The sequence below is a fragment of the Triturus cristatus genome, chromosome 10, assembly GCF_964204655.1.
Source record: "Triturus cristatus chromosome 10, aTriCri1.1, whole genome shotgun sequence".
In the NCBI taxonomy this organism is placed as follows: Eukaryota; Metazoa; Chordata; class Amphibia; order Caudata; family Salamandridae; genus Triturus; species Triturus cristatus.
The window spans coordinates 124136035-124154244 of record NC_140593.1 but is presented as its reverse complement, the minus strand read 5'-3'; the positions used below and the strand labels follow the sequence as shown (position 1 = coordinate 124154244).

At 47.0% G+C, this 18210-nt stretch overlaps 1 protein-coding gene across 4 annotated transcripts in view; it reads left to right on the top strand.

Annotated features, from left to right (window-relative positions):
- The window catches only part of TCAIM (T cell activation inhibitor, mitochondrial), a 448473-nt gene that overhangs the window by 84035 nt on the left and 346228 nt on the right, over positions 1-18210 (top strand). For all 4 annotated transcript variants that reach the window (XM_085630590.1, XM_085630589.1, XM_085630591.1 and 1 more), the window contains one exon: positions 6127-6247. In XM_085630590.1, the coding sequence (XP_085486716.1) occupies positions 6127-6247 (121 nt within the window). The remainder of the gene's footprint in view (positions 1-6126; positions 6248-18210) is intronic.

The window sequence follows — 18210 nt, the reverse complement described above, 5'->3', positions numbered from 1 at the left end:
CCATAGAGTTCCGGGTGGTACGCCGAAACCGGGTGCTCCCCCACGGCCCCTCATTGCCAGAATTTTTCATTTCAGGGACAGAGACGCTATCCTGCAGGCCTCGAGGGTGAGTGGGCCGACGAAGTTTGAGAACACTAATATAAGTTTCTACCCGGACTTTACACAATCGGTCCAAAAGCAGCGACAGGGGTTCATGGGTGTTAAACGGCGACTGAGAGACATGGACCTGAAATATGCGATGCTCTTTCCGACCAGGTTGCGAGTTGAGTTTGAGGATCGGACACATTTTTTCGATCGGCAGGAGGAGGTTGGAGATTGGCTTGATACCCTGCCCCAGCGACGAAGTCGAGAGGGACAGACCGAGGAGAACGGAGTGGGCCTGGCTGGACAGGAATAGACTTTTGGTTCCCGGTGACTGAACATAGCGATGACACTTCCATATTTTGGTTCGATGTTTCTATTCAGTGCCTTATCCTTAAATGCCCGGGGGTTGTGGGGTGCTCAGTGAGGCTCTTTCCTCCTCTGGGGTTTCCTTTTTGTAGATTAGTTAATGCTAGGGCGACAGGCACACTGCAAGTTGGGGGGGCTACATGGGCTCACGCAGGGGTGCAGGGAGGGGGGAGTTGTAACGGAAATGTTGGTGGGGAGGGGGGGAGTTGGGGACGGTTTGAATGTTCTACAAGGCAACGTAACGCTATGCGACTGGTGGTCGGGTTCGTGTTCTCTGGGGGGGGGGGGAGTTGTGCGCGGGGTTGGGATGGGGGGTAGGGGATTGAGAGTACTCTCGTGGAATGTGAATGGCTTGGGGGATAGGATTAAACGTGGAGTAGTGCTGCAGTTTTTGAAACGGCTGTCGCCAGATATGGTCTTTCTGCAGGAAACGCATCTAATTGGGAATTCTTGCCATGCTATGAATAGGCGGGGATATCGTCTTGTTGTTCATTCTGGTTTCACTTCTGGCTCACGGGGGGTGGGCATCTTGATTAGAGCCTCTCTCCCGTTGGAGGTAGACGATATGATTCATGATGATAGAGGGCGGTATGCTGCACTTGTAGGCCGATGGGAGGGCAGAACCGTCTCGCTCGTTTCTGTTTATGTCCCACCAGGATTGCAGACCGTAACTTACGCTGATTTGGGGCGAATGGTCTTGGGACTCCCGGGGGGGGGGGTTCTGGTGGTGGGGGGCGATTTTAATTCTGTCGTCTCCGGTAGAGCGGATCGTCACCCTCCCAGGGATCTCCCGGGGGCACAGGCCTGGCTGAGTAGGTTTATAGATACCCTCGGACTGATAGACTGCTGGAGACTAATGCACCCGGGGCAGGCGCAATACACTTTCCACTCAGGGGCTCATGGAAGTTTATCGAGACTTGATTATGTCCTTATGCCGGCGGCCCAAGCTGTGATGATTAGGGAAGTAAGACATCTGGCCCGGGGTATTTCCGATCACTCCCCACTACTGTTGCACATTGAGGTCACCCCCGGGGCTGAGGGGAGGGTAGCACCGATTAACCCCTGGTACCTGCGTAATCCTAAAATCCGGGCAGACCTGGTCAAGTCCCTTGAGCGCTATTTCACTGAAAATGTGGGGTCAGTGTCATCTACTGTCTTGTTATGGGAAGCCTTCAAAACAGTGATCCGTGGGCAAGCTCTTTCTCTAATTTCCCACTCCAAGAAAAGCAAGACTGAAGAGGTGGTTCGCCTTGAAAACGAAATAGCCAAGTTGGAGGGGGACCTGGAACTGGGTGTTACGAATGATAAGTTGCATGTTCTCAGTCTCAAGCAGCTTGACTATAGAGCGTTGGTTACTGATGCTGCCAAAGTGATGAGTAGAGAGCAACAAGGGCGCTTATACGATGTGGGGGATAAGTCTGGAAAATTGATTGCATGGTTGGACAAGAAGGAGAGAGAGCGAGTCGAGTGGTGCCGGTTATTGAGAGAGCGGATGGCGTGCGTGTGACTGACCCTGTGGAAATTGTTGAATGTTTCGCGACTTATTTCCGCGAAGTATATTCTCCAGTCTCGGATGGCCTTGAGGATGAATCATCTGTTGCTGAGAGATATAGCGTTGCAGTCTTTGTCAGAAGCGGATAGGGTACTGATGGATGCGACGTTGTCGCCTGATGAGATTGCTTTGGCTATTCGCTCGGTCGCTTCTGGCAAGGCCATGGGTCCCAATGGCCTTCTCATCGAACTGTATAAACTGCGCCCGGACAAGATGGCGCCTCATCTCTGCGACATGTTTCTTGAGGCACGTGACGTGGGCTCCCTCCCCTATGATCAGCGTCTCGCTACAATAGTCGTGATTCACAAGGAGGGGAAGCCGCGGGATCGGTGTATTTCTTACAGGCCCATCTCATTGTTAAATGCTGAGCCTAAAATTCTGGCTAAGGTTTTAGCTAATCGTCTGGTTAGGGTAGTTGGCGACTTGATCCATCCGGACCAGTCCGGTTTCATACCTCACCTTAATACGGCTCTGAACCTGAGGCGTCTTCATGGAGTGCTCGCCAGAGCGGCGTACATACGTGAACCGGCCGTTTTGGCGTCCTTGGATGCCACAATGGCGTTTGATACCCTAGAATGGCCGTATCTTTGGGCGGCGCTCGCGAAATTTGGTTTTGGCCCCGGGTTTATCGGTTGGGTGAAGTTGCTGTATGAGGAACCGTTGGCTCAGGTAGTGGTGAATGGCAGAGTGTCGGCACACTTTGGGTTGGGAAGAGGCACGCGGCAGGGTTGTCCGTTGTCGCCCCTCCTCTTCGCACTTGCCTTGGAACCTCTGGCTGCCTGGTTACGATGGGAGCCCTCATTGCGCGGCATTAGGTGGACGCCTGAATTTGAGGACCGCATCTCTCTTTATGCGGACGACATTCTCCTGTACCTCACATCTCCCCGGCAGTCTTTGATTGTACTAGTCGATGTTCTGAACTCATTTGGTCGCAACTCCGGCTTGGTCATTAACTGGGCCAAGTCATGCGTCTATGTTCTCTCTGGGGATGCTCCTCTCCTTCCGCGTGGCTGCCCTATCCAGATTTCGCAGTCAGGGTTTAAATACCTGGGAGTATTCATAACTTTAGACCCTGTGGACTGTTATGAGCGGAACTTACTCCCCCCCACTCCAACGACTGAGGGCCGACGTCTCGGGGTGGCGACGGCTCCCGCTTTCGCCGCTCGGACGCGCGGCGTTGTTTAAAATGATGTCGCTACCACGATTCCTGTATGCACTGCAAAATACACTCGACGTCATACCGGCCCGCTATTTCCGTAGGGTGGAGAGCTTGCAGAGGCAGTTGTTTTGGGACGGGCGATCGCGAATCGCTCTCACAAAATTGACACTCCCTTGGTATGATGGGGGTATTGCACTCCCCGATATCAAGCGATACTATTGGGCGTCCCAATTGGCGGCGGTGAACCACGGGATATACGGACCGGCCCTGAACCCGGCGTTCGAGATGGATAAAATGCTATTGCCTGGGGGGGATTATAATAGAGCACTCTATTCGAAGTCTTCTGGTGTGCAGTTGACGGGCCCAACAAAGATAGCGGTACATGTGTGGCATGCTGCTAATGCTGCGATGGGTTGGAAGGACCGCCTGACTTCAGCGACTCCACTGTATGCTTCAGAAAGGCTGGGCTGTTTGTGGAAAACTAAAGGATTTGAGAAATGGGATATGATTGGCATATGTAAGGTGAGTGACCTCTGGGTGAAAGGGGAGTTTAAAACGTTTGAAATGCTGAAAGCGGAATATAAGCTGAGCGATAGGGAGTACTTCCGGTATGCTCAGGTCCGTCATGCGTTGTGCTCGGTTTTCCCTGATGCTACTGCTATCCCGAAAAATTCCCCACTGGAGGACAGGGTGCTCGATGGCTACGTGCCTGACAGCACAATCTCCTTGATCTATAAAAAGCTTATCAACGACCGGACAGACCTGTTGACCCCTTGAGGGAGATCTGGGTGGCTGACGGTTTGGAATTAGATGATGAGGACTGGGTCTCGGCAATAGCCTCCCCGAGGGAGGTGGCAATTCCGGCCCGCCTTCGGTTCGTACAACTAAAGATACTCCATAGAGTGTATGTCACTGGTCCCCGCCTGATTCGCATGGGTTTCTCCGTGGATGGGATGTGTAAGCGTGGCTGTGGTTCGCTGGGTACTTTCCTTCACGTTATATGGGAATGCCCTGAGGTGGCTTGCTTTTGGCGTTGGGTGCATGCTGTAATGGAAGAGGTCACTCATGTTGCTCTGCTTCCAGAAGCTTGGAGATGTCTGCTGAACGTGTGGGAGCCAAACGATTATAATGTGGCACAGACGCAGTGGGCGACTTTGGGAAATATGGTGGCTAAACGCAACATCGCACAGTTATGGGGTTCCCAGAGGCCGCCCACGGTCTCGGTGTGGAAGGAGAATATGGATTGGTGCATGTTTAGAGAAAAGACGGTGTATGTAGCGAGAGGCAAGCCTAGGAAATGGACTGGGGTGTGGGGTCCGTGGAACTCTTATCGCGGAGACATCTGTGCCCCTCCTCTGGCTATTGTATTGGATGTCCCTTTGTCCCCCTAGCTGAACATTCCTCGTCTGTTAGGTATGAGTAAGTTACAGTTTGATTTTTCCTCTGTTCCCGGGCCCCCCTCCCTTCTCTGCCGCAGGTCATTGATTTCCTACCCCGGGAGCGCGTCCTGATATTCACAATGCCTGTTGCCTTGTTTGTGTGTAATGTTTATTAGTTTTAAATTGAAAACTGAAACCGTATTTAATATTGTCACTCAACTACTGCTTCTGCCTTCACTGGGAGTGCTGATGGACTGACGGGATCCTCGGAATGACCAATCTGTATAACGGTGAAATGATACGTCTCATGCTAATTAGCGGCCGGCCCAAGGGGTTGTAGGCCCATGTCTGTAACTCCTTGAAGTCAAATAAAGGTTTCTTTAAAAAAAAAAAAAAAATCGTATCAACACAGACAGTCGAGTGAAGGTAAAGTAGAAAGAGTTTGGATACAAGATAGAAATAATGGTATGTTGAGGATCTAAGGCATGAGACGGACGAGAAAGAAAATACTAATGGGCATAAAAAGGAGTTGTACACGCAGATCCAAGCAATGTCATCACCAAGGGTTAGATTACGTGTGATCTGGCAGTGTAAGACCTTCAAGACTGTGCAGACGTTTTCAGAGGATGGCAAGAATGGAAAGAACTCACAACTGAATTAGGATGAAGACTCGTGAAATTTAGTGATTTCAGGTAATGAGAGAACAATTGTTCCAGTTTGATAAGCCTCTACTGCGGATATTCGAGGGAGAGCAAAACACTGGGAACAACTTATTGAATGAACCTTCAATTGGATTAGTTGCTTCACTTATTTACTACTTCCTTTGCCTGTCTCCTTTCTTTTCCATCTCTCTACTTCTTTCCATCTCTATCCTTTATTATACATCTCTTCCCATTCCCATCTCCTAAGTGTGCGAAGGTGTAGAGAAACAATATGTTGATTTGGAGTAATGAAAAGTTCCTTTAAAATATGGATGCAATGAAAATTATAGAGTTGTTTGCGGGGAGGGCAGCATACATGTATTTCCTTTTTGCAATTGTTTATATGTTTATCCTAATTTGAAATAAATGCAAAAAGGCAATCAACCGACATGTTCCACCCAAATTGTACACTTCCTTTAATTGGAAATTGCATTCCTCAGCAGCGATATCACTAAAACTCTTGCACAGTAGCTCCTACCCTACATAATGCCTCTAGTTGTTGTGCTGTTTCATCTGTCAATAAAGTGTGCGTTTCAGGCACACTCATCTTAAGGATCACTACGTTACACACCTAATAGTAAGAGTTGTGTAAGTACTGGTCCTGTATGAATAACAAACCTGTATTTTATAGCACTAAACACAATTTTGCCATTCATGAGCCTTGTAAATAAAAGGTTTTACGATTCACCAATTTAATGCTACTTCCTATATCAACCTTAGAAGCACGAAAAGCTGAATGTACTCCTTAAACACATTCTATGTTTGTAAAAGTAAAATTGGAAACTATGAAGGTGAGATCAAAGGCCATATCCAGTACGGCTGAATTGGGCCAAAATGTTTCTGCCAATTTACAGCTCATGTGTTTGTATTTCTGCATTTCCTTAGGTGGTGCTTGCATGAAGTGTTTCAGGTGAGAGCCCTATCGGGGGCTGACGCTGTCAATGCTCTTAGACCCTTCTATTTTGCTGTTCATCCCGATTTCTTTGGCCAACATCCCAAAGAGCGGGTAAGCATCTCGCTTTAAGTTTTAATCTTGTGTCTGAAATCCCAGAAATGTAAAACAACAATGGAGAAAATATGATATTAAAATAGTGTGTCCTCATCATCAACAATTGGCAAAAGAAAAACTATTGACAAAAATGATAAGAAACCTTTACAAATGGACTAATAAACTGATAATATACATTATTTTGAAAATGAAATATTTTGCTCTATACATCACATTTCTTATATTGACCTTTGGCTGACAGATGTTTTTAAAAATCTATGAAGTTGTTTCTTAAATATTACTTTCTAGATTGAAGGTGATATATTCTTATTCTTTGTATTTGGAATCTCTTTTGTAGTAATAACTATATTGCTTCATTTTGCATTTGTACTGTTTGAATGGTAGAAGGCTCAAAGTGCCTTGCCAAGATTCACATTTTTGAGCTGCTTCAAGCGGCATTGAGCCATCCTCCTGGCTCTGTGAAAACCAGTCTTCGTCAAGGGGTCTGCTGCCACATAAGGCACACAGGTGAACGGGTAATGTGACATAGCTGTATATTATCTGGGAAGGGCCGGGGAGATTCATATCATGGGAGTGCTTCCAATCTTGGAATGTGTACGTAAATATTCTCCCCTGCAGAAGTGTCCTTCGCTACTGAGAAGACAATTACTGCAGACCTCAATAACCCCAGGCCACTTTATTATTGAGGACACTAAATCCTCCTCAGTACCAGGGTTTTACATGACAATTTCTGGTTTCAGTCACACTTGAGAAAACAATCTCTGCAGCTGAGTTCTTCATCTCTGAGGAGAAATTCAATGCAGCAGTGAGCAGGACTCTTTATCGTTGATGTTAAAGTGCTACAGCTGTCACCTGTAGTAGTACCCATCGGTACAGAGGCAGCGATCTATAGAGTACACCTTTACATCAGTGAACAGGCATACGCTTCTCTTTACAGGTGTCCGTCACTCCTCCCATTGGTCAGTTTAAAGGTCTGAAAATTTCCACCTGTGTGAAACCCTAATATGAAACTCCTGAAGCTAGAAAGACATGCCTGGTATTTGATGCAATTTCGACATGGAAGTGCACTGGGTTCCTGCAAACCAGGTCCCCAGTGCCAGATCTCTTTCCCAAAAACTGTACAATTGATTCCCCTATTGTCAATACTTTTAGCACTCCTAGTCCCTAGTAAGTGGTACCCCTAGTACTGAGAGCAAGGAGGCTAAAGAGGGTCCCTAAGGGCGGCAGAATGTATTGTGCCACCCTAAGGGACTCCTGACCAGAAACATACAGACTGCCACTGCAGGGTGCGCGTCTTGGTGCAGACAAAAGTGAAAACACGACATGGCACACGGCCTTGTGTGCCATGCCTGCAAACACTGTACATCTTATAGGTAAGTCACACCTACAGCAAGCTTTAGGGCCCTAAGGCAAGGTGCAGTATATTACACATATGGGCGTACTTGACGAGCAGATATGTCCCTGTGCTGGTCAGTCCAATTACTGCCAGTGCAAGAGACCAGGGAAGTCATTTTAAGTACATGTGCTGGATACTGGTCAAAAACGAGTTCCACAGCTACATGATTGCTTCACTGAAACCAAAGATGTTTGGTATCAAACATCTTGTATTAATAAACCCATACTGATTCCAGTGATCGATTTATTAACACATTCACCCAGAAACCTACCAGCTACTGGTGTGCTGACTGACTGGTCCTAGTCAGCCTGCCACCACAGACGAGTTTCTGACCCACAGTGGTGAGGGCCTATGCTCTCAGGAGGTCAGGAACAAAGCCTGCTTGGGCGGAGGGTGGTCACACTTGCTCCCACAGGACGAAACCTGCAAATTAGCATTCTAAGGCAGGTAGCTTCAAAGAGCCCACTGCCTTTATGAGAATCTTTCTTCCCTCACAGGAGTGGATGCCGACCCCCCTGTCCAGGCCCAATTGGCGCCTGGACAGGTGAGAAAATTAGTAGTCGGAGAGATGTGTTCACCATCAGGCTAGCTCCACCCCTACGATGGGCTACCTGAAGTGAATACGAAATTTCAGAGCGTGCCATCTTTATGATGGCAATTTTAGGAACTCTGGGACAGGGTTATGCTCACTTTCCACAGGAAGTGGTCATATAGGGGATCGAAGTGAACCTCGGGGTACCTATTGCCCCTAAATCTGGTATTTATGGGAGCCCCTGGAACCAGGAAATCAAATCTTGCCTGTAGGAAGTTAGGATCTTTCTGGCAGTGCTCCCACTTCTAAATTTGCTGGTAAGTATATGGTACTGAGGTTCCCAAGGCATTGATACACCAATAGTCTCCCATTGGCTGTAGCATGTATTATGCCACCCATGGGATCCCTTGCAAACTGTCTGCAGAACTGCCATCACAGACTGCGTGAAATGGTACTTGCACCTTTCACTTTAGATATGAGGTTTCCCTTATATACCGGTCACTGCACTTTTAACTTATAAGTCAACCTTAAGGTAGGCCCTTCAGTCCAAGGTCAGGATGCAAGTCTAAGTTTGTGGTACCCTGCTCGAGCAGAGGTATCCCTACAAACCCCAGGCTCCATTCTATGTGCTTTCTAAGTGCGGGGCAGCCACTTTGAGGTATGTAGTAGGCACTGGCAAGTCGAGATGCCCAACTACATAATGGCTGCTCCGAACCTGCTCATGTTTGGTATCAAACATGTTGTAATCATGCAACGACAATGATTCCATTGTTAGTTGCATGATACCATGTACAGGGAGCTCCTTAGAGGACCCCCCCAATACCTACGTGTGTAGCCTTACAGGGTCTGCATGCCAGCCGCACTGCTGCCATTCTCAGACACTGTTCTGACCCCCTGCTGATGAGCCTAACCTAGGCAGAGGAAGCTGAATAGGGGATTTCCTGCGAAGGAGAGGTGTGACCACCTATTCTTAGGAATTAGGTAGGGTGTGGGCGCTTCCGAGAGCTACTAGACTGAATTGAAGGGGGCATTTGGTGCCCTCCTTGCATAAACCTGTTTTGCCTAGTTCAGAAACCCATGGCTTCCACTCTGGTTTGAAACTACACAAAGGACAGGGGAGTGTTCACCCCCCTGTCCAGGTCCTCCCTAGGGTGGTGGCCACTTGATTCTGCTATTTTGAATCATGGCCCCTGGGAGCATCTGACTGGCTAGGCCAGCTGAGTAGCATCCCTGACACCCCCTCCCCTACCCGCATTGGTGGGTCGCCGCAGAAAACGTCCTTCCCCCTTTTTGGGTTACTTAAGGGCACCCCTGAGGGTGGGTCCTTGGTTCCGTCCTTGACTTTGTCAGGATTCATCAAGACCTGTCTGAAGACTCTTCTGCCTGTTGGACATTTGACCTCTGCTGTTTGATTGAGCCAGGACCAAATACAAGACTGCTCATTGTGGGAAGATTTGTACTGCAACTTCGTCTCCATGCTCTTCCAAGTTTCTGGAACTTTGTGGCAGTGGATCCTCCAAATCAGCAAGGACTCTGTATGCATCCAAGTAAGAAAGAATCTCTCTTGGAGTGAAGGAGTCACTTCCCTGCATTTGCAGGCACCTCAACATCGACGACCGGTCTTCTGATCCTGCTGTCCCACGGACACTTCTCGGCTTTGCAATACAGGTGGTAGTTTGTTGGCTCTCCAGAAGCCTGACCAGTCTTCCCAGCAATTTGGAAGACTGCACTCCCTCTCCAGCTGTTTTGAACTGCATCCCTATGCACAGCATTTTGTTGTCATTGCCAAAGCTTGTCGACTCTCCTCCCTGCAGATCTACGAGCTGCAAGAAGCGCCAGCTTTCAGCATGGCATAGCTCCATGAACAACATCCTGCCAGCATTCTCTGCACCGTGGGCCTCCATCTTCTGCGTGCTGCTTTGGCTTCCCTGTGACTCCTTTTGCCTGCTGCCAGAGGGTCTTCGAGGGTGATCCAATGATTCCTGCTGGCTTTCCTGTGTGCTGAGGGCCGGCCTTGACTTACCGTTGCTGGTTTAGTTCCACAGACCTTGCTCGTCTGCATGCAAGTATCTTTTCCTTTGACCCGATTGTTGCGGTTGCCAAGGCTTGTTGGTGGTCCTGCCAGCCACTGACCTTCCTGCACTCTTCATCTGTCGAGGGACAGCTTGTGGATGGCACCTGGGCTCCACAGCTGCTTCATCAAGATCAACGTGCCACAGTAAGTACCCCTGCTTTCAGGTACTTCTTGTGCAGAATCCATGTTTGGGTTCCACCGTCCTGGTCCAGGAGTTGCTGCAGCTGCCGGACTTCAAAGATCCTCCATTGGCTCCTACGGGAGGTTCTGACACCAGTTCGAACCTATGCACCCTGGCTCCCTGGGGTAGGTATCCTGGTTCCCTGGGTGTCCACCGGTGGGGTGGCTCTCCAACCTCCCTTGATCCAATTGGTGTCTTCGGGGTCCTTTGGAAAGGGCCCTGAAACAAGAAAATACCAACTGCTACTTACCCTTTGTTAGCCTATGGACTTTTTACCCGGTGTAACCACTCTGCCCCCGGGCGCCTTGGGGTCCCTAGCTACTCAACTTTGGTGGTTCCTTGCTCCCCTAGGCTTCTCCATCCTTAGGTGTTAGTCTCATTTTGTTACTTACCTTGTATACCACTTTCTTAGTATATGATTTGACCCCCATAGAGCCCAATGTGTTTTTCTATGCTGGTTACCTGTTTTTGGAAGTATTTCTTGTGTATTTGATAGGAGATATACCAAGTTAGTTCCTAGTGTTGTGTAATAATACTACAGTATTTTTTTATTATCACTGGTGTGGTTCTTCTTGTGTGAAAGCATGCTGACTGACTATATGGTAAATACACCTGCTTTACATCCTCCTGAAAAAGCCTTAGCTGCTCTCCACAGCTACCCCTTGAAAGCTTTGGTTTTCAGTGACCTAAACACTTTCACAAAGGGTTGCCTGGACTCTGTGCACAGTGCCTAACCATAGGGGGACAGTATATACAGAGCCAGCCTCCTACACTGCCTACCTAAAAGAAGAAGGACTGAAGAGTCACAAAAAGTAAAAAATGTGGAAGGAGCTACTGACTTGGCTGCCTCAACATTTGACGATTTGTGAAATATGCCATGAATGTTTAAATGATGGATATTTTCTGATGGTGAATAAAAAGCAAGACAGCACAGATATAGCATTACTCATATTTATTACAGTTTAAAACACTTGAATGACAGAATAAGAAAAGATCTAAAAAGCAGGAGGAAGCACTCACCCTTTTTCACAGTTGTTAAAAATTGAGGCATGAAAGGTCAATCCTCAGGTAGCGTTCCACCTATAAAAACCAGAAGGGGTATTGCTTGCCAGGGAGAGAGAATTGGACCTTGTAACTCAAAACTACAACTATCGCTAAGGGTTGTCTGGACTCAATGCACAGTGCCTCACCATAGGAGGACACAATATACTGAACCAGCCTTCTACACTGCAGAACTAAAAGAAGAAAGAATGAAGATCTACAAAAAATAAGAACTGTGGAAGGAGCAACTGACTTGGCACCAACTTTTCTGGCCTGTTCGCTGTCCCCGACAATTGTGCCATCGTCGACTCACCCTGTAAGCTGCTGTGCCTCCAAAAGCCTGGGAGGACACCAGCACTTCTGCCAAGACTCGGGAACTTCAGTGAAGCAGCAGAGCTGCGTCCCTGCAGCCTACAGGTACCAGAGAAAGAACTGTGGGGACTCTGGGCATGCAAAACCCAATACCGGCCAGCACCACTGCACCTGTTGCTCCAAGCCTGAGTTGAAGTGGGCCAACGTTGCCAGCATGGTCCCCTAGTCCTCCAGAGAAGAAGCCCACCTTAGGTTTGCCAGGAGGGGACTCCTCGGCGCCGCCTGCAGCCTCTGTGTGCATCCCTCCCTGACAGTGAGTGACCCGGCTGTGAAAACCTGACACCTCATGACACCTGTGCACTTGTCGCCCCTGGCCCAAGTGGAAGTGGACCAAAGGTGTCCCCACGTCCTCAAGCATCGTGAGACGTAAACCTCCCTGTTGGTTCAGTCTGACAGGTTTCTCAGTCCAAGCCTGCAGCCTCTTTTTGACGGGATTGATCCTCATTGACTAACATTGGGCACCCGACGCTGAAAAGCACCTCTGCACCTGACCGCACCAGTGCTACCTTGAACCATGCCCCATACCTACCTTAAGTTCAGGAGATTGGTCCTGTACGTCGCTGTTAAGTGCCTGAATGAAGTACATGTTTTCCCCACGTAGGATAAAATTGGGCACCTGATGCTGTATCGCTCCATGTCACCCGCTGTCCTAGTGCCACTGGAGGTGACCTGCTGGTGCTGCCTTGGATCTTGACCTGTACTCACCTTAAGTCCTGATGATTGGTGTCGTACGTTGCTGCAAATAATTTGTATACGGAATTTGTTTTAACTCCCATAGGATAACATTGGAGCCTCTGAAAATTGCACTGTCAACTTTTTAAAACTAAAAGTATTTCTATCTCAAAATGTACTTACCTGATCGTATTTTTTCTGGTGCCTAAATATATATAAATATATGTGTTATTTTTATAAATTGGTGTGGATCTCCTTATTGAGTCGTATGCATAATTTATTGGCTTTTTGTGTATTTGCAGATGTCCAAGACTCCTCTCTGATAAGCCTAAGGCTGCTCGACCTCACTACCCCCTAAAAGAGCACCTTGGGATTGGTAGAGCAAGCCCCTGCCCACTAGTAAGGGAATACTTGGACTCTTTGCACAGTATACCTCTTTTTAGTTTGCTACATAAAGATTATATGTATATATATGTGTATATTTATATGTATATATGTATGTATGTGTATATATATATATATATTCACGGAAACATACAAAGGTTACAGAGACGTTATAGTTAGGCTAACATTTCACTCATACAAAACCAGAGAAATTCAGCCGTTATAGTTAGCTGAGGTGACTATAACTCACGCCCCCGCAATGCACTGCTGATGACGTCACATATTACATCACTCATGACATGATCAGTGACATCACTGATGACATCTCAAATGACATTACTGATGACATCATCCATATAATCTCTGATGCACCTACTCACACCCCAATATAACCTTTCATACACCCACTCCAATTTTCAGACTACTATTCTTGAAACCATTGACATTCCAATACCAGTACGTACATACCCACTCACTGATTCATAGGTCTAAATACACATCCACTCATTCACCCATACAGACACTCATACACCCAGTCGCTCACCAAACAGCCACTGGTATATCCACTCATATACCCATACAGCCACTCATACACTGTCAGGCACCCAAAGAGCTACCCACACACCTAGTCACTCACCCAAAGAGGCAATCACACTGCCACTTACTCACCTATACAGTTATACACACACCACCTCATTTATTCATACACACAATTACTCTCCTATACAGTCACTGACACAAGCACACACTCACCCATACAGCCACTCTCACAATCACTCAATCGCACACATAGTCCAACACTCAAATATACTGCCTTTCACATATGCAGTTACTCACCCATATACCACTGAGACATCATTCACTCACCGACACAGCCATATGTACACTCACTCACCCATACAGCTGCTCACAGACACACTCAAGAACCCATACACCCAGTGATTCATACACTCCCACATCCATGCAAGGAGTCACACACACCCTCACCCACCCACACAGACAATCAGGCACCCATACAGGTACTAAGACAACTAATCAATAACCCATATAGACACCTATGTACCTACTCACCAATCTGTGCAGCCACTTACACAACAACTGACAGACTGATAGATTATTCACTCACATATACATTCACTGAGACACATATAATCACTAACTTATACAGTCAGTCACGCACCCACTGAATCATCCATACAGAGACTCCTACACCCGCTCATTCTTCAAGACACCTGGGGGGATGTGTGTGTGTGTGTGTGTGTGTGTATATATATATATATATATATATTCACTGAAAAAAACATAGGTTTCAGACATGTTATAGTTAGGAATTAGCATTTAAAAAACATCTGAAAAAAACCATAGGTTTCAGGGGTGTTATAGTTAGCTGGACATTTCACTCATACAAAACCATTGAAATTCCTTTGTTATAGTTAGTTCTACTAACTATAACTCGCGCGCCTGCAATCCACTGCTGATGATGTCACATATTACATCATTCACCCCTGAAATCTATGTTTTTTTCATTGAATTTCTAAGGTTTTTTAAATGTTAATTCCTAACTATAACATGTCTGAAACCTATGTTTTTTTCAGTGAATTTTCAAAGGTTTTTTAAATGCTAATTCCTAACTATAACATGTCTGAAACCTATGGTTTTTTCAGTGAATTTCAAAGATTTCTTAAATGACAATTTTTAAATGTAATAATAGTTATTTTTATTTTTTTGATACTGATTTTCTACATTTTTTAAACTATTTATTTTTACATATGTTATTTTTTAAATTACATTACATATTTTTAATATATATATATATTTAAATATTGAAACTACATTTTTTTGTGTTTTATATCTTTTTGAAAATATATTTATATTATTTTCTTCTTTTTTTTCCCCAATTTTTTTGAGGAGTCGCGCACCCAAAGCGTACCTTTCTCGATCACTGCGCGGAACCTAGCCACCATTTTAGGATTGTTGTGTAGGATCCGCGTAGGATGTGCGATGGGTACGTATTTTCATGCGCGATCGGTATGCGACCGGTACGCGACTCCGGGTGCATACGCGTCACATACGTATTACTTTACGCGACGCTTGCACGTGAAAAGACCCGGGGGGGGTGGCGGTCCCCGGGGCTGCGGGTGGGCCATGAGACCCCCACATATATTCTAAAGAAGCCCCGGGGGTGGCAGTCCCCGGGGCTTGGGGGGGCCTTTGAGTATGAATATTGAGGCCCCGGGGAGTTTCGGTCCCCGGGGCTGGGGGGGGCTGTGAACCCCCCGTACATAATTTTATAAAGCCCCGAAGGTTGGTGGTCCCCAGGGCTGGGGGGCCCCTCTGGGCCCCCCATTCACATAATAATATTGCCCCCGGGACTTGGCCCCCCCGCGGGCTAATTACCAACGAAACACAGGAGCCCGTGCTTCGTTTTTTTTTTTTAAATAGGCAGGATCCGCACACCTTGCGCGCATCTTCCCATTTTGCGCACTTTTTTCAAGGATTTCTTGTGCCTCGGTTCCACCGAGGCACAAAATGGCTGCCAACACTTCCTGGTTTGGAGTGTTGACAGCAAGTTGACAGCCAATTAACATGCAGCTCGTGATCAATAGTTTTTGAGATATTTAAAGATTTATAGATATCGATATTAGAGAATTGTGAGATCTGATTGGATGAGCCCTCCCGAGCACAAGCTTGCCTCTGATTGGCTGCCAACACTTCAAACCAGGAAGTGTTGGCAGCCATCTGGTGCTTCAGACTGGGGGAGAAGGAAAAAGGTAATACAAAAAGCTTAAAAACAAGAAAAGGGGGAGGGTAAAAACACCCTGACCCCCTCCCCCCCCCCCCAGGCCTGCTCAGGGGTTCCCACAGGTACCCCAGGCCCAAAAAAAGCATTTTTTGTTGTTGCAGGTAGCGCTGAGTGCATGAACCTGCTCCAAAATGAAAAAAAAAAAAGTGCGGGCTGCCGCGCTTCTTTTTTTAAAGCCCCCGGGTGGACCAGGTCCCGTGGGCATTTCTGTATTGTGTAGCGGGAGCCTCATGGGCCCCCCCAAGTTCCGGGGACTGCTACCTCCCCGGGGCTTCATTAAAATAGCCCACCAGGTACATCCAGTAAGTGCCACAGAGCTGGATTGCAGAGAGGTGGTCCGAGGCCACGCCCCTTTTTACACCACTCTGCAAACGCGCCTCTTGGTGCACTGCTGGTGGGGTTATGAGGTCCTCTTGTGTCCTGAGGACCTCAGGACACAAGTAGACTTCATCCTCCGAGCTGCAGTGTGCCAGGAGCCATGTTTGCAGAGTGGTGTGAAAAGGGGCATGGCCTCGGACCACCTCTCTACAATCCAGCTCTGTGACGCTTACTGGAGGTACCTGGTGGGCTAGTTGGCCCCCAGGGACCCTCAGTATTCAAGGGGAATTAATTCCCCAACTTTCAACGCGCCAGGGGGCGCGTTTGCAGAGTGGTGGAGAAAGGGGGCATGGCCTGGTATGAGAAGTTAGCAATTCTGATGTGTGGGACTTACTGGAGGTAATAGGAGGGGTAGTTGGCCCCCAAGGTTGACGTTGGGGGCTAACTACTCTTTCTGTTACCTCCAGTAAATCCCACACAGTGGGATTGCTAAGAGGTGTTCGTAGGCCACGCTCACCTTTCTCCACCACTTTGCAAACGTGACTGCTATGTTATAGTTAGAAATTAGCATATAAAAAACCTTAGAACTTCACTGAAAAAAACCATAGGTTTTAGGGACGTTGTAGTTAGAAATTAGCATTTAAAAAACCTTAGAAATTCACAAAAAAAAAACATAGGTTTCAGTGATGTTATAGTTAGTAAAGTAACAACCAGGAGACATTGTGGAGCACTCTCGGGGTAATTTTTAATGACTGGATTTCGCAGACACGTTTCGGCGTTTATGCCTTCTTCATTGCAGTCACATCATTAAACATTAAGCAAAGCGTTGATTCGTTTTTAGCCCCCATCAGTTGTTCCTATTGGTGGGGCCTTGACTAATGGACAAGCGGCAAAGTTCTTAGCGATTTTCCGGGATTTTCACCGTCTTCTGTCGCTGATCATGCTATTGGAAATTAATCACTTTGCGCACACCCCTCGACTGCCGCAGAACTCGCGGGTGTCCGTACATTCACTGGGCACCCTAGATTTGTATAATCCATGACCTTCATGGCCAACGAAGTTCAACTGTGGCGGTTCAGGCAAGCCAAAAATTAGATTCCTCAACTCAATCCCACCAAGGCTGCCAAACACATCGACGGGTGCTCAATAAATGGGGGTGGAACCCGTTTCTGTAAAGTAACAACCAGGAGACATTGTGGAGCACTCACAGGGTAATTTTTAATGACTGGATTTTGCAGACCCGTTTCGGCGTTTATGCCTTCTTCTGTGCAGTCAAATCATTAAATAGTAAGCAAAGCGTTGATTCGTTTTTAGCCCCCATCAGATGTTCCTATTGGTGGGGCCTTGACTATATATATATATATATATATATATATATATATATATATATACATATACATATACATATACATATACATATATATACATATATATATATATATATATATACATATATATATATATACATATATATATATATACATATATATATATATACATATATATATATATATTATATACATATATATATATACATATACACCCCCCCCAAGGTGTATTGAAGAATGAGTGGGTGTATGAGTCTGTATGGATGATTCAGTGGGTGCGTGACTGACTGTATAAGTGAGTGATTATATGTGTCTCAGTGAATATATATGTGAGTGAATAATCTGTGTGAATGTCTATCAGTCTGTCAGTTGCTGTGTAAGTGGCTGCATAGATTAGTGAGTAGGTACATAAGTGACTATATGGGTTATTGATTAGTTGTCTGAGTACCTGTATGGGTGCCTGAGTGTCTGTGTGGGTGGGTGCAAACATGCAGCTCCCTCTGCCCAAAAGCAATTCTGCTCCACTTTCATGCTCTTGCTTTCATGAAGTGAAGCAGAGTTTGCTATGGCTTGGCAGGAGTAGTGCTCCCGCCATGCCTTAGCAAACTCCCAACGTCCCGGGGGTGGGCACCCGGGACATTGCTGGAGCCAGCCCTGGGGGATCCTGGTCCCCAGGGCCATTTACGGCTCCAGAAGGGGGGCCGCGCAGCCCCCCTTCCATCCTTGAAATAGCCCTGGGGAGGTGGTGATCCCCGGGGCGGTGTGAGGGGGCTGTAGCCCCCACACATTATTTCTAAACATAGCCCTGGGGAAGGTGACAGTCCTTGGGGCTGCATGGAGGGGCTGGAGCCCCCGCACA